General features: G+C 38.5%; 1 protein-coding gene across 1 annotated transcript in view; it reads left to right on the top strand.

The window, feature by feature from the left end:
- The first annotated feature begins 1293 nt into the window (after window positions 1-1293).
- CLGN (calmegin) overlaps window positions 1294-16413 on the top strand; it is a 34968-nt gene continuing 19848 nt past the window's right edge. The window contains exons 1-6 of the mRNA XM_067297750.1: window positions 1294-1348; window positions 5097-5267; window positions 7120-7190; window positions 10610-10668; window positions 13790-13931; window positions 14799-14880. Coding sequence (XP_067153851.1) covers window positions 5097-5267; window positions 7120-7190; window positions 10610-10668; window positions 13790-13931; window positions 14799-14880 — 525 coding nt within the window. The 5' untranslated portion in view covers window positions 1294-1348. The remainder of the gene's footprint in view (window positions 1349-5096; window positions 5268-7119; window positions 7191-10609; window positions 10669-13789; window positions 13932-14798; window positions 14881-16413) is intronic.

Genomic DNA, 16413 nt, shown 5'->3' with positions numbered 1-16413 from the left:
ATTTCTGTGGGCAGTGAAACATGCCTGCATTTGAGGGGGTGGCTGGTACTGAAACATACCCCTGGTTGCATGGGGGTGTACTTTTTTAAAACAGTGTTTAGCGAAGGGCTGCAGATCAAAGAAATTTAACAGTAACAGAATGAAAGGCAGTGGATGTAATCATACAGCATTTATGATTCATCTCACAAATATCGGTGAACACTGACCTTGAAATGAGCGTTACAACCCAGACAGCCTTTGGTTAGCAGGTGGTCTTGGATGATGTGAATCATGAAGTGACGCAGTGTCACATGCAAGCACTGCTAAGCTTTAATCTCATTTTTCAGTTGCTGTGCCAAAAAGTTCCTAGTGATCTCTCAAGGAATTGCTTTTGTCTCTGCCATCCCCTGCACTGTTTTAAATATTGTTTCTATGTATAACGTCTCGAATTCTCACGATTTGTTCACTGTCCAGAATGGGAAGATATGACTGTGAATCAAGGGGGCTCAGCAAGTTTCTAAGGGTAGTGACCTTGTATCTGGTGCACTTAACGGCCCTGGGTGGGGCTTTAAGAAACCGGTTTGGAATTAATGGTGCAGTGCCTCCGCTTAGCTGTTCCTCAAACGTAGGAAGGATGGCTGGACTCATTCCCCAAGTGTAGTAAAGGCTTTGGTTAACTTGAGCTAAATTGTTTCAATTAGTTGTGGAAAAAAGGCCTTGTCTTTATCCACCCTGATAGATGGCCAAAGTTGTACAACGACGGTTAAGTTTATCTAAAAAATGCCATGCGGGAGCACACATCTACGAATTTCAAAAGCAGTTTAATTGAATTTGCCATCTCCCCTAGTAATTTTCCCCCAGCTGGGGAAGTGTTATTAAGATAAGTGTCTATAGCAAGTTCAGACGCATAATACGTAAAATTCGGTGTAAACCACTGCAGTGTGACAGCAGCAAAGCTGCCCGACCGCCCGCCGCCGCCCGCTTCCCCAGGCGGCGCCCTGCCAGGCGCGGCTCAGGCCCGGCGCCGGGCTCGGGACCGCGTGCGGGAACGCCGGCAGCCGCGGACTGAGCCGCGATTGGCGCACGCGGCGAGGAGAGCGCCCGTGACTGGCTAGCGCTACCTCTCTCCCGCTCGCTGAGGTCGTGATTCGCTCGCTCCGTTGGAGCCGCGCGAGGATTGGGCAGGGCTTCACCTGCGGAGCCTTGATTGGCTTGGGCTGAGCGGCGCGAGCGGCTGCACCTGCTCCTCGGCGCCTGCATCCCTGAGTGCGCCGCGGGGCGGTGGTGCGCATGCGCAGCCGTCGTCGGTGATGCCCTGGGAAAGGCGACAGGGTTCGGCTAGCAGGTCGCGGACGGGATTTCGCCGCCGGTAATTCGCCTGCCGCGGGGAAGGGCGCGCTGGGGCGGCTGCGGCGCGGGGCCCGCGGGGGCTGCGCAGGGGCGCGGGGCGGTTGCGGTCGCCCGTTGCCTCGCTGCGTTTCATAACCAGGGCAGGGGGAAGCGGGGACCTCCGCGGAGGGCCGCAGGGGCGCGAGGCCGGCGGGGTGCGCCCTTCCTCCCTCCGCCGCCCCTGCGGGGCAGGCCGTCCCGCGGGCAGCGGTGCCGGCCGAGGCCGTGCGCGTGTGTGTGTGCGCGCGCGGAGGGGAGGCAGCGGTTCTCCTGCCCCCCCCCTTCCCCCCCCGCGGTGCGCCTGGCGCGCCGGCGGCCGTTACTCGCCGTTAGCCGCCCGCGGCGCCAAGGTTCGGAGCGCGAGGCGGGGCCGCCCGGCGGGGGGGTGGGGGGGCGCCACCGCCGCCGCGGGGGTCGGGGTCCGGCCCCGGCTGTGAGGGAGGCCGCGGCCGGGGAGCGCCGCGGCGGCCGGCGCCTACCGCCGGCCCCGTGACGGCGCGCCGCGCTGCGGCCGGGGCAGCCGCATCCCCTGGGGGCGGCTGGGCGGCTCCCGCCGCCGTGTGCGTAAAGATACAGCATTTGGGCTTCTCTTGGGCACTACTTGGACACCCAGGGGTTACACGAGTCGAACTTAAAAAAAAAAAAAAAAAAAAAAATTGAAAAATAAATGTATTCCTGGCGTTTTTGCCTAAGTTAGTTAAATGTAGCAACACAATAGTTTGATAAGGGACCTACACAAATCTAATACTGCAACTTGGGTCAAGTCTTACTAATGCTTATCTTAGCACAACATCATTAAGACTTCTATAAAAGATAGAAAGTACCATTTTTTGCCCCACATAAAGAAAAGTAGTTGTGTAAGAGCTTGAGTGCTTTTCATGGAGAAGTTTCAGCTGGATGTTGTCTGGTCAGATTGATGCCCGTGTAACTATATGTGGGAGGAGTAAGGTGATACAGGGGTATAGATGGAAAGGGGTGGAAACTTCCATCATCCTGGATGGAATTAGTATTTGACCATGGGAAGAGCCTATGATTGCTCGTACTGCCTGCAGGACCTTCAAATCTCAGACTGAGAAATGCTTTTCATTGCAATTTTCTTCACTCTCTGCTTGACAAAGTAGAATTTACTCCTGTAAATAGTTTTGTGAAAAAGGCTCTTCAGAGTACACTGACAAGTTGGTAATAATCTACAAAATCCTGAATTGTGTTTAGTTTCTTGCATCAAAAGGAATAACAATAGCCTTCTATGCATGCTATTAATCTAATGGCGTGTGTAGAATATACAGAAGACAGGGGTGCAGGGGTCCCAAACTGACATAGTTGCATTAACCAACGTTCCATAGAAATCAGGAGATTTGCCTTGGGCCCTCAGGAGATCCCTAGTCCAACTTTCTGCTTGCAGCAGGGTCAGCTGTGAAATTAGACTCAAGTTACTCAAGGCTTTGTCCAGTCAGGTCCTGAAAACCTCCAAGGATGGAGACAGCACAACCTCTCTGGGAAACCTGCTCCACTGCTCATCTGTCCTCACTGTGAAAAAATGTCTACTTATATCCAGTTATAACCTCTCTTTCAATTCATGTCTCTTGTCTCATGTAAATACTAGTATAGTTCTGAGAAACAGTGATTTATTATATTAGCTGCAATATTATGCTGATATTGCAGCGCTGTTGTTAGTCACAAGAGCTTGCTTTACAGCTGGCTCAGATGTCTCTTCTGATGTGTAGACATGCTGTAGTTGCCCATATTCCTGTAGTCAAGAATGACCAAGCTATAAAAACATGAATAGCATAAAATTCTAGGTCTCAAGTTATGTATTTTCACAGAATCTGAACACATAATTTATGGTCTGCCTGTGTATTAACTTTCTTCTTTTTTTTTCTCTTTTTTTTCCCCCCTTTCTATTCAGGATTCCTAGAACCAAAGTGGATTGAATAAATTTGGGACTGAATAATCAAGTTTTAGGCATGACTTGGCCCATGGTTAAATCTTGTACTGGATTTGTTCACTTAATTTATTCTCACCCTGTCTCTTGCCGCTCTAGAAAACTCAAAACTGATTGTAGCAAGTATATTTTGACAACCAAGGAATACCCTTCTATGCGTTTACTTAAATAGTGATTTTGCTAAGCATTTATTCAGATTTTTAAATCTTGTATGAAAAGACTCCATAATGCATTAGATAGATAGAACAGGCACATTCTTTCTCAGTATTTCCTTTACTACTAGGAAAAGGGAAGTTGATAACAAATGATAGAAAGGAGAATGAAATATTAAACTTTTTTTAGTATGTTTAGATTCTTTACACAGTTAACAAAAAGGTAAAACTAGCAGGAAGGAACAGATGAAAGAATTTCAGGCTAGATGTATTTAAGTTCCTGAAGTCTGATGAAATTAATTAAAGAATACTGAAGGACCTTGTCCAAAAAAATCCTTAACAGTTAGTATTTGTCATCTGGAGTTTGTGCGGGAACCTGGAGAAAGGCAAATGTATGGTGCCTGTTCTAAAAAGAGAGATTGGGAATACTGTGTTGGAGGTGTAATTGTTATTGGATAAATTTCTCTAACCATAGTTACCAAAAATTTTAAATTAAAGAAAAATTTTGAGTTTGTATTAATTGAGAAAAGAAGGAACTGTAGTCATCCTCAAGCAAAACACCTTTAAAGAATGGAAATTCTTGTAAAGAATGGCACGGAAAGCAGACAGTAATGATAAGAAGACTGGTAATATAATGATTGTCAGTGTAGTTTTGTGGAAAACAGGTGCTTGTCCCAGTAAGTGACACTTAATGATTTTAATAATATTAATATACTACTAGTATGTGAAATGCTACTTCTGCACGACATTTCTGGTTTTCGGCTCTAAATATAATCAATGCAGTCAATGTTAAAACGAATGAGGAGTGAAGAATTAGGGATTTTTTGGAGGATATTTATGTGAAGCAAAAACTACTGGCCAATGTCAATTGCTCTTTCTTGCAGCAGACTAGATTGAGAGGCTGGGGTGATTAGCTGCTGTTGACATTCATGCACCTGTCAGTGTTTACAGATTAATGACTTGCAGATTTCCCCAAAATTAGAAAGCTATTTGCATTTAAATTTTAAACTTTAACTTCTGATAATTTTGAAACAAAATATTTTCTGAAACAATTGAATACTTCATTCTGACATTTAACAGCTGGAGTTAATATGAACTGTACACTCATCTAGGTGTCGACAGTGGAAGAAAAGCTAAAACACAAATAAGGAATTCTGTCTGTGGATAATAGTATGTCCTAAATCCATCAATTTTACTTTTCTTAATGAAAGTGTTACATTTTTTGCTACATTATAAAAATTGATTCAGTTTGATTACTGGTTCAGATTGATAAGGAATGAGAAAAATAAAAACATTCTTAGTTCTTAAAATTGCATATATCCAGCAGTCAGATTCTTGTTGGATTGTTGGCCTGGCAAGGTAAGGGATCAGGCTACAAGCCCTTCCTTAAGGAGAAGGGGCAGGCAGAAAAAAGTGTTAGATTGTATGATAAAAAAAAATTTCAAATTAATATATAGCATTTTCCTAAAATGAGGGAATAGTGAGAGAATAATAAGAATGCTTTAGAATGATTATAGTCTTTATTTTTTATTTTGATTTTTTTTTTCTTGTAGCTTAAATCTTGAGTAAAATTGAACTAGCATTGATAGCATCCCTGCAATGATATTTATAGTTTACAACTTTCAATTCTTCAGATGAGCAGGATGCACTTCCAGTGGGACTGGCTGTGCTTGGGTGTCCTGATAATTAGCTCAGTAACTGCAGAAATTGAAAATGAAGAAAATCGGGACACAGATGTTGAGGTGGAGGATTTTGACAAGCAGTTTGAAGATGATGATGTTGATAAAGATAAATCTTCTTTAGAGGTAAGATTATAGATGTCTTTAGTTAAATCCTGTTTAATTTTAAGATAGTTATAATTAATATAGAAATTAGTGGACAAATGTATTTTAAAAAGAGCAAATTACACACATTTAACAACTCAGATAGTGGGTGTCAAACCCCCAAAACTGAGATTTTTCAGTTGTTGTGTATGACACACAGATTCATTCATAAAGCTTGTCCTACTATGTCAAAGTGGAAAATCAGATTTCCTACCTGTAGTGGATAGTCATTAAGAAAGCCTTGCTAGTCTATATTTCAGTCTAGAGCTGGAGCCTTTAGTTTTAAGTCATCCTTGGTAACATACTTTGCAGCCTAACATGCATTTCTAGATAAGAAAGCAGAAAATGTTGCTTGGGCTTATTCCCATTTTGAGCTCGGAACAATTTCTTGATTTAGTCAGTCATAACTATCTTTCTTACCCTCTCTTTTTTTTATTTATTCTCAGAAGATCTTTCAGAATTTGTTATGCTGTGCTTCATAATAGATGTGGACAATATTCATAGATTTTTTTTTTAACTGCACAGCCCAACTATAATGTGCCAAGTAGAAAGGGTGGTGGTGGTGGGAATGGAAAATGTGTATAGAAAGAAATAGGGAAGAAGCAGAGAACTGGTGCAAGTTCAGTAAACTTTCTGGTTTTCCTGTCCTGTCTCCCCCCGCCCCTATTTGTAATTTCTCTTTGTTCTTCTGGAGCTGCTTAAATGCAGGGGTAGACTGTCATTTTTACAATTTTATGCAGATATATGTTCAAACTGAGAAGACTTCCAGCCTCTCAATCATATTGAAAAGTGAAAGGACAATCCAGGCATTTTCTTCTACAAACATGCTTAGTTAGCTTAGTAAAACTTAGATATCTAAATATCCTGTACTATATGTTATCTGTATGCTTCAAGTGTCCCTAGGTAAGTTTCTTTTCAGTATCAAATAGTGCAGACCTACTTTAGCTTTCTCTTCCCTTCTTCTAAAGTAATAAGAAAGAAATTTTATGCACGTTCAAATAGTATGAATCTGAGTATTCATTTTGACTAAAATACTTGCCATTTCATTCCTCTTCTGATGTAAGTTTGAAGTTATTTGGCATATCTTTGGCATCACTATCTTATATTAGGGCTTTAGTACAGCGGGACCATGAAACTACTTCCTGTAAAATTTATCGCGGAATCCTAAGCCTCAAGCATGAGATGATGTGACAGTACTTTACTATTTAATTATGAACTTTGAACACAAAAAGCAGATTTTGTACTTTATGGTTTTATCACAGTATCTGAAACTTTCTGCAGGAAACTTTCTAAGATGTTGTTTTATTCCTTATGTCTGTCTGCTAGGGCACAGCAAGAGGAGAAAAAAGAGAGGAAAAAAACAGTGATAATCCAGTATGCATTTGAGCTCTGTACTGTTCCTAGTAGGAGAACCACTATCTAGTTTTCAAAAATCTGGAAAAGAGAATGAGTTTTTCATATATCTGAAAATGAAGTTAAAACTAACCTAGTAGCCTCTCTTATCATTATTAACATGCCACTAGAAATGAAACTCTCAGATTCCTCTACCTTTTAAGGGTCCTTGCCCTGAGCCTTGGTTTGCTCCTCTGCTATTTACCATTGTCTCTTGGTCACATGGATGCTTCACGTCTGAGAAATTGCTCGTTGTTGGAGGGATGCACCCAAACTATAGAAATGGTGGTGGTGGGGCTGTAAGCGTCTTATTCTATTAGATGTTTCTAATGAAGGATCTCTAGGGGTCTGGCTGGGTGGACTACTCCTGGAAGCATGATAGTGTTTTTCAATTGAAAAATGATTTTGTTTATTAGAGCATGTATCTCTAAATGTCTTTTAGGTTGTGTACCAGACTCCAAAGCCTACTGGGGAAGTATACTTTACAGAAACCTTTGATGGAATATTAGATGGGTGAGTAATGCCTTAAAAAAATTACAAATTTACAGTTTTAGCAGTTTAACTTACAATGGCAGGACTTCTTTTCTATTCATTTTTCTGCTCGTATCTTTATCAAAAGTAATTTTTATAGAGGTTAGAATTGGAATAATACTGGGTAATAATTAATTGGGTAATACTTGTTCTGAATACTTCTTAATGTTAAGCTGGGTGGTTAACATTTTGGGTATGTTGCTATCTTTATGATGTACTGAAGTGTTTAATAGACTGTGTTTGTGGATAATAAGGAAGATAATGTGACGTAGAGATTTAGCCAGGTCAATTGAACTATCTCCAAGGTGTGAATAGTACAGCCATCACACTGCAGTAGCATACCAAGTCAGAAACTGCTAGCAAACTCTTTCTTCCTCTTTGCCTGTGCCCTGGCTGTCTTTACTATTTGTAACAAGGTGGTGCCTTCAGCATTATAGATGTCTTCTCATTTGGAGAAGACTTTCTTTAGCAGGTATTTTTCATTAATTTATTGTGTTGCTTTCCATACGCTATTTCATACAGTCAAAAAGAATTAGATGTTTATATGGCTAGTGAAGTTAGTTTGGCCATACTGCATTAATGCTTTAGCAAAATCTTCAGGTTTAACCCAGCAATTTTTAAGCCAGAAATTTTGGTCTTGTCTGCATCTTACAAGTCATCTTCCAACAGTGTGGAAACGTAAGGTGTAACTGCTACTGTGTCACTTGTGTTGCTCAATGAAAAGCTAAGTGTTGTCATTTAAAGTCAGTTGCCAGAATACACTGTAAATAAGAGTGAATATAATGTGTATATGTTACTTTCTATGTCTGGAATAGGCTTACTACATTTAGTTGGAAAACTTGTTCAATTTCAGTCCTTCTTCTAGCTCAAAGGTAAAGGGAGTTGTATACCAAGGGAAAACAAAGGAGTGTCTTGTAAGTAGCTACATCTGTGTGATCAGTGATTTTCTTTTTTGGATCAAGTTGAGTTAGCATACTGTCACTGGCACAGTTTAGATAACTCTGCATCCAGGTAGAAGCTATGAACATAGAGAAATGCCATTAGTAAAAGTTGGTGTGATCAAGTGTTAGAATACTTTGTTGCTGTGAGAAAAGCTTGAAATGCCAGAGCCCTTAAGGCTGAAACGTGAAAGAAAGTCTATGCTTTTTAATGATAAATCAGGTCTTTTTATTAGTGTACTTTTTCCCTGTCCACTTTGATGCTGCTGAATAAAGGAGCTATCTTTCAATTTGTGAAGAATTATGAAAAAAAGATGTTTTTGTATGTTATCAGAATTAAGGAACAAAACCCAAAATCCTGAAGAGCAAGACAGAGAGGTGAAAGGAGAAGCAATATGACATATTCATTATGGTAGAACTTAAGGCTCTCTGTCTGACCACCTGTGAGGAGACTGAGCTGCGATAACTGTGGTAGTGAGGTTATACTGTTGTAATACATGTTTATCTCTTGGGGATGCACAATGTAAGCTATAAACAAAATAGCATGGTAGTAGGCAGCAGTAACTTAGTAAATTGAGACTAACTCCCTTTTTTCCAATTGTGTTTCTAGTCTATTCCTCTCTTCTGTATAGTGAGAGGGAACTTCAGTCCACTTAACATGAACTTTTTTATCTTTACTTTAATGTTTTTCTCATTTTTGTTACAAATATTTAGACAGAATGTAATAGGAAAATAAGTTTTTCATTTTTTTAAAAAAGTCTCATGTCTGGTGATATATCACTTGAATGAACTTGTAAGAGTAAGAATGCAATAGGAAAGTAATAATGATGATAGAAAAAATGATTTAAAAGAAAAGGTGAAAAAGGTAGTTTGAGTTTATTACAGTTTTTTTTTTTTTAAACTTAAGTGGAATACTTCAAATGCATTAATATCATTCATCTCTAGCCTCATGAGATGTGTGTGAAGATTAGCTAATCTTCTTAACTGCATCTAATATCCAAAGCTTTAGGTGCACTGTTTGGGATTTTTTGGTCTAGCTGTACATAATTTATATAAAAGAGTAACATCCTATGTTGTACCATGTGAAAGGCTACTAATGTTTTTTTAAAGAATTTATATACTTTATTACTTGTTAGGAGCAATTAAACTAGTGCAGCTTCTGTGCTGCCAGAGTATATAGTTCTAAGATTTGTGAGAAAGTAAGCAGCATGTTGCCTTTATCTTTCTTAAAAATGGGAGGAAGGGCACAATCTGAATAGGCCAATCATCAGAGCAGAGTAGCTCTTTGGGGGCATGGGCAGCATGGCTTTTTTTTTTTTTTTTTTTTTTTTAAAGGTGATAAAGTTTGTAGACTTGAAGAGTTTGTGCATGACTTGAACAAATTTTTTTTTATTTCCTCATTGTTTTTTCTCCTGGAAAAACTAGGGTATAGTTTGCCATTTATATTGTGAAGCTTCTCCAGCATCTTTTTAACAGTGAACAAATGTGGCTGAAGTTCAATCAGGAAATACAGAGCATTCATCCCTGAAATGTTGCCTGTGGAGGGTAGTTCAGAATGAATGAAAATAGTTCTTTACAGAATTCGCAATGAGAATATAGTAGTGTGGTTTGATACAATAAAGAGTGCGACAGCAGTGCTGGCTCAAGATACTTTTATGCATGGCTCAGCATAGATCCACTCTACGGCCAAATGAGGGTGGTCTGGCTTTTTTCCATCCCCCCCCCCCTCCTTTTTTTCCCCCCAGACGAGCGCTTTGTGTGCAGGGAATGTGTGTGTGTGTGTGTGTGTGCGTGTGTGGGTTTTTTTTTTCCCCCTTTCTCTTTTTGGTAAGCTGAATTTGATAACCTGAGTCTGCCTTGTTCATAGTGTCAAGGTGATCAGGAGTTTGTCTAGCCTGTTGGGATCACCTGTATGCAACAAAATAGAAACTGATTAGCGCATAATTACATTTGTCATTGGATGCTTTCACCTCTTCCCTTCCTCCTTTGCTATGAGTGTGTACTGTTACTGTCAAATAGTACTAAGGTTTGTTTGGATGATTGTTTTCTTTTCTTGTCAAACTTGTAGATTTTACACTTAAATTTTGCTATTTTCTGTTTATTTTTGACATTGTATGCTTTTGTAATATGCTTATATAATTTTCTTATGGACTATCAAGCTCAATATTTATATAAGACTATAGTTTATTTGGAATAACTGAATAACTTTGGAGTTATAACTGTATATTCATTTAAATTCTTAGGAAGTATTTCAAAATCAATGTTATACTAGACTGATCTATTATTTTTCCTAATTATTTTTCATGGTTTTTTAAATTACAAAAACGTCCAGGACTCTGACTGTCAAAATTGCTATTGTAGATTCACATCCTAGAAAGCTAATGCTGTTTTCCCTTGTTTGAAAGGATTTTGCATATCTATTTGCATAGATAATTAAATGACTAATACACTTCTTGTTTTTAGGTGGGTGTTGTCTAAAACCAAGAAAGAAGACACAGATGATAACATCGCTAAGTATGATGGTAAACCTTTTAATGTTTACTACCAGTATGTGGTTTCTGATATGCTTGCTTTTTGAGAAACAACTAACCTTTACACTGCACTTACTTTTAAAAACCTAAATGACATAAGTCAAAAAAGTCTTCACTTGTGTAATGGCTGTTGTCCTAAAACCGAGATATGAAATGTTGTCTGTTGGGTTTCTTAGCAAGAAGATGGTTTTGTATCATCCCAACAATCCTATTGTAATGAATGATACCAGAATATCTTCTGGTATCTGAATATTCAGTACTGACTGTTTATGAATGGTGCTTCTTGAAAACTATGTTCTCCAAAATTATTGTTTCAGAGATATTTGGCATTTCAATTTCAGTCGATAAATGAATTTTTAATGCAGCATTTTCCATGTTGTTGCATCTGGTACTGGTTCATCAGTTGATCTTGAAGTTCAGTGATCTCTGAAACAAAAAAGTGAAACTGAATGAGGTTGGTTTTTTTTAAATACTTCTTCAGATTGTCTGTTTGTAGGGTTCTACAGTGGTTCCTGTACAGTGTGTTCTTAACATATATGAAGAAATTCCAAAGGTAATACTGAGAAAATTGTTTTGATGGCGTTTATCATTACGGCTTGCATTTAAATTAACAAATCTGTAGGCTAGAATTTTCTGCCTGAATATGATTTTAAACTGTTATTGAAGAGATGTGATCTGTGGCAGTAATTCTGAAACCTCAATTTATTTCATTCATGAAGAGGCAGGGAGAACAGAAAAAGTTTCTGCTGCAAAAGAAAAGTAATTGCCAATGCTTTTATGTCAAATGAAATCAATTCAGGTTAATAGAAAGTGGTAAGCAAAAGTAACTTGTAGGACTTCTGTGTGCAAAAGCATACAGAACAGATGTTGTAGGGAATGAAGTAACTGGTAAAAGTTTAGAAGCTGCAGAGGTGATATCTACGCAGAAGAGATGCTCATAAGAACTGAGACAGCTGTGCCCAGGCCTACAGTGTCGTCCCCTCTCTCATTGCTTGGCCTCATGTTAGATGGAAATTCAGTCTGTAGCGTCAAAACAGTCATGTTTGCTTAAAGGTTCCCAGAAAAATTCACATTGCAAAAGTCTGTGGTGAAAAGACCTTTTTGAACTATTTTCCGCATACTTTATATTGTGTTCTGTCTTGGTATTTTGCCTAGTATTACTGCTTGGTCTTAGTTCCCAGGAAGGCACAGTGTTGAAGAAGGGTGTTTTTTTTTTTCTCCCTCCATCCTGTTTAAAAGACTAGAGAAAACTATGGGTTTGTTTTTGTTGATGTCTCTCTGTTCTTCTTTAATGGCCTTTTATAATCTGTGCAATCAGAGAATGAAACAGCTATTTGCTTTTATTAACTGAATCTGTGAATCTCCTCTAAAATACATGCTTAAAAATGCCACCTTTTCTTCCTTTTTTTTTCCACACTGACAGAGTTTTTTTTCAAAATTGCAGAGAGTTGTAAAAATAGTCTTTCTTTTGGGGTGTTTTTATTCCTAGAAAATAGAATTGGTGAATCTTGTGCTGGTAAACTCTGAAGAAATATAACTGCCCTTCCAGAAATCTTGTTTTTCATATTGTCTACATGTGTAATCAACTGTATCTTTGAAGAATTTATAATTATATAACATTTTATTTTTAAAGCTGTTGGGTTGTTTGTTTTTAAGATCAAATGTGGTAATTCTTCCAGAGACTTTTTTCTGGGAAGCTTCATCTCCCATGTGATTAGAGTTGACCTGAAAAATCTCCTTCTGTTTAATGGAAGGAGGGAAAGAATGATGTGGGTATTTAACTTACACAGTGCCTTGCAACTATTGCTTTTTAATGTGATGAAGAACAATCTTAAAATCTGGATAAATATATTATCGTCCCCTAAGCATTGTGGGATACCACAACTGAAAGATGCAGATCTACAATATTAAAGATCTCTTTTCAGGCTTCTGTAAATTATAGAGGAGTAAGAAATAATGTGTACATTGCATACATGCTATATTTAAAATACGGAAAGGTAGCATTGTTTTAAATTGCTAGAACTAATACCCTTCTGGCGAAGTGAGAGAGTGGGCTTTTCTGTGTATAGCTATGCTGACCCAAAGTGTACATATTTTTTTTTAACTATCTGCCACTTTCTTAAGGCTAAAACAGATTTTTACTCTAAAACTCTGATTAAATATGAACAGGAGCTGTGAGACCATCTCTATCTTAGCAGTTTCACTATTAGTCTTGAATATATGACAGATATCTAAAATGTACTCTTGCTTCTTGCATACAAAATTTCAATTAATTGGAAATCCAGTGGATGTTCACACATGCTAAAGATTTGAGCAGTAAGTTTATTAAAATGTTTTAATGTAAAAAATATTCTAAGCTAAAAATTTGCAAGTTCTTTTGTTCATTTTCATTTTTCTATGGTGGATTATATTAAGAATGTACTTAAGATTGTCTCTTCTACTTCAGAGTCCTTGGGTGGCTTTTTTAATCAAAAAATTTTGTTTTATACATGCAAGCAAGGTTTTGTTTTGTTTGTTTTTTTTCTTCTTTCTCTTCGTTCTAACAGTTGTGAAACTGTTGGATTTCTGCTGTTGTAAAAACACCTATTAACAAAAGCTTTTCCGGCATTTCTTGTTGTTGCAACTACTTGTATCTGTTATGTTCTTTTTCCTTAAGCTTTCTTTTCTCCTCATTGTCCAAGTCAGAACATTAGGTTAGATGGATCTTTGGCATGATGCAGTTTTCATTTTATACTCAAACCGTGGACATGGAATTATTGTTTCTAATTCCTGAGAACTAGCAGCTAAAACATTTTTTTTTTTTTTTTTTTTTTATCAGTAATTTGACAGAAAGATGTGAGCAACAGGTTTGTGTAGCATTCTTTTGTATTTTAGTGCTGTAGAGCAACTGGAGTTTGAGGGAGGCAAGGCTGGACTTCAGTAATTCTTTTATTTATTCAGGTAGAATTATCAGTAATAAATTATTATTTAATGCCTAACTTCAACACTAAATTTCTCCCCTGCTTTGGTAACTAGTGTTTATCTGCTATTAACTCTGCTTTCAGGATGGCTGCAATTTCTTAACTTCAGCTTATGTTCTTTTTTTCAAAGACTCTGTGTTTGTTTGTTTTAGGAAGATGGGAAGTAGAAGAGCTGAAAGAAAACACAGTGCCTGGAGACAGAGGATTAGTGTTAAAATCAATGGCAAAGCATCATGCAATATCAGCTATGCTAACAAAACCATTTATTTTTGATAATAAACCTTTGATTGTTCAGTAAGTAATTCCTCATGTTTGTGCTTAACATTTTTGAACTTTAAGTCAAGAAGGTAATCTAAATCCTTGTAGAAAAATACTGACTTGCATGTAGCATTGACTACCATATCTAGAGATATCAAAACTGTAGATATGAAAGACTTAATAATCAAGTAAAAGCTTGTAATAAAAGTGTTAAGAAATGATGTTCAAGCTCTTCTAAAATATTTTGGGCCAGAAATAAAAGATTTTACAAAACTGCTAAAAAAGCTAATTAATTTTCAGTCTTTCTCTGAAAACTCTGAATCATACGTAATTTGAGTGCAGCGTTTTTACATTTACAGAGTGTTTCGGGGTGGCTCAGTGAAAATGGCTTAAGTCTTGCAGGTATTGCAGCAATGTCAGTGGAGCTCAGTGCACTTCTGACCCGATTAAATTAGTGATCAGTGCCATGGCAGTATGGCTATATATTGCTTCTGATACTGAGACCTGCTTTGTTGTGCTTGTAGATGTATACAGATAACTGCTCTGGCTAAATGTAATGTGTCATATAGGTAGTTCCAAAGATAGCACAAACTTTCTAGAACTCAGTCAGTTGCTGCTTCACTTTGATGCTTGTACATTGGTCAATAACACCTTGAAACTTTTCTTTTTGGAGATACCAATTGCAGTAATTGCTACCATGGCTTTTTTTTGATTGACATCACTGCTGTATTGACTTGTGTGGTAACTAAAATCTTTTGGCCACGTAGAAGTGTTTTCACAGCTGTGACTAATACAAGAATCAAGTGACTAATACATAACATTAAGAACATATTCAAAGTTAGAATTGCCAATTATAAATTGATTTAAATTTGTCTAATTTTTTTTAACTCCTCCTTTACCCAGATATGAAGTGAATTTTCAAGAAGGCATTGACTGTGGTGGTGCATATATTAAACTTCTCTCCAGAAGTGATGACTTGAATCTGGTATGTCTTCTTGCTTAGCATTTGCTAACAGTTCTTCATTTTGGAAATATGTAACTGTTCTTGTGGAATATCAGTAAGAGAATAATTCATAATACATCCTATATTCCTAAAAGCATCTGAAATATTTAAGCAGAAGATTGGGCAAGATCAGTAGTATACCTGTGATTGATCATCAGTACACAGAACCTTCATAGCCATGCAGCAGTACAGGTTGGGGGTTGACCTGCTGGAAAGCAGCTCTGCGGAGAAGGACCTGGGAGTGCTGGTGGACACCAAGTTAAGCATGAGGCAGCAATGTGCCCTTGTGGCCAAGAAGGCCAATGGTATCCTGGGCTGCATCAGGAAGAGTGTTGCCAGCAGGTCGAGGGAGGTGGTTCTCCCCCTCTACTCAGCCCTGGTGAGGCCCCATCTGGAGTACTGCGTCCAGTTCTGGGCTCCCCAGTACAAGAGGGATGTGGCACTACTGGAGCAAGTCCAGCGAAGGGCCACAAAGATGATTAGGGGACTGGAGCTGTGCAGTTTTTTTATTGGAATATTTGATAGCATTTTCTTGCTATAGTTTCCATTCATTTTAATGAAAAAGTGATCTAAAATTATAAGTAAGTAAACTATTGAGATCTGGATTCACATAAGAAATCTCAAAATGTGAATTTCAAAAGGTTAGAATGAACAGTGTACTGTGTTAACGTATTCCTCTTAGTTCTGCGTATGAGTAATACTATGTTAAATATTAATCTTAAAGTTTTATTAAATTTCAAGAGTTGATATCCAGGACAGAGGAGTTCTGTAACTGTTTAGCCTGACTTATTGCAATAATACAAGCCATAGAATCTCAACTCATAATTCCTTAAGTAGTTTTTTTACTGAATGATGTGCAACATGTCATCTTAGAAAGAGATCAAGACTTGAATTTAGAAACTGCGTATGATGAAGAATCTCTGTCCTCAGGGAAGTTGCGTCAATGATCAGCTATCCTAGGTTCTAAAAAAATCAGTAAGTGCCTCAGTGTGTTGGGCCATTCAGTAGATTGCTACTCAAAATATTGATGGTAACTTGCCTGCCCTTTCCAAGCCTGTCTGCAAAATTCCTTATTACTGTGCTAACACAATTGGGAATTTCTGGCTCAAAATGCTTCTGCCTTTTCCAGCCCAGAGTCAATTCCAGCACACATGAACTGATTGTTTCTGCTTTAATATTGCTGCCACTACCCTGGGGTGCAAATATAGGCAATCTAGGCCATGATGGAGGATATTCTAGCAATGCTTTTTACCTTCAGAAGTGACGGTGACTTGTGGCCTAGAAGTTTGTGCAGAATGGCTGTTGTGTTGACAGAGCAGGGGTGGCTGATACATACAGCATTTTCTGTGGCTGCTTCAATGGAAGCTGGTGCTTTTAATATCTGGCAGCATTTACAGAAAAAGATTACGTATTTGGGCAGACTTAGAATGACCAGTGTGGATTCAAAATTTTGGTGGGAGAAGGGCCACCATCATGAATGGGAAGAACTTGCCTTGACTCAGCAGTACAAACACA

This window comes from Apteryx mantelli, chromosome 5 (genome assembly GCF_036417845.1).
Source record: "Apteryx mantelli isolate bAptMan1 chromosome 5, bAptMan1.hap1, whole genome shotgun sequence".
In the NCBI taxonomy this organism is placed as follows: Eukaryota; Metazoa; Chordata; class Aves; order Apterygiformes; family Apterygidae; genus Apteryx; species Apteryx mantelli.
Note: the sequence above shows the minus strand (reverse complement) of the source record. Positions and strands in the feature narration are given on the sequence as shown.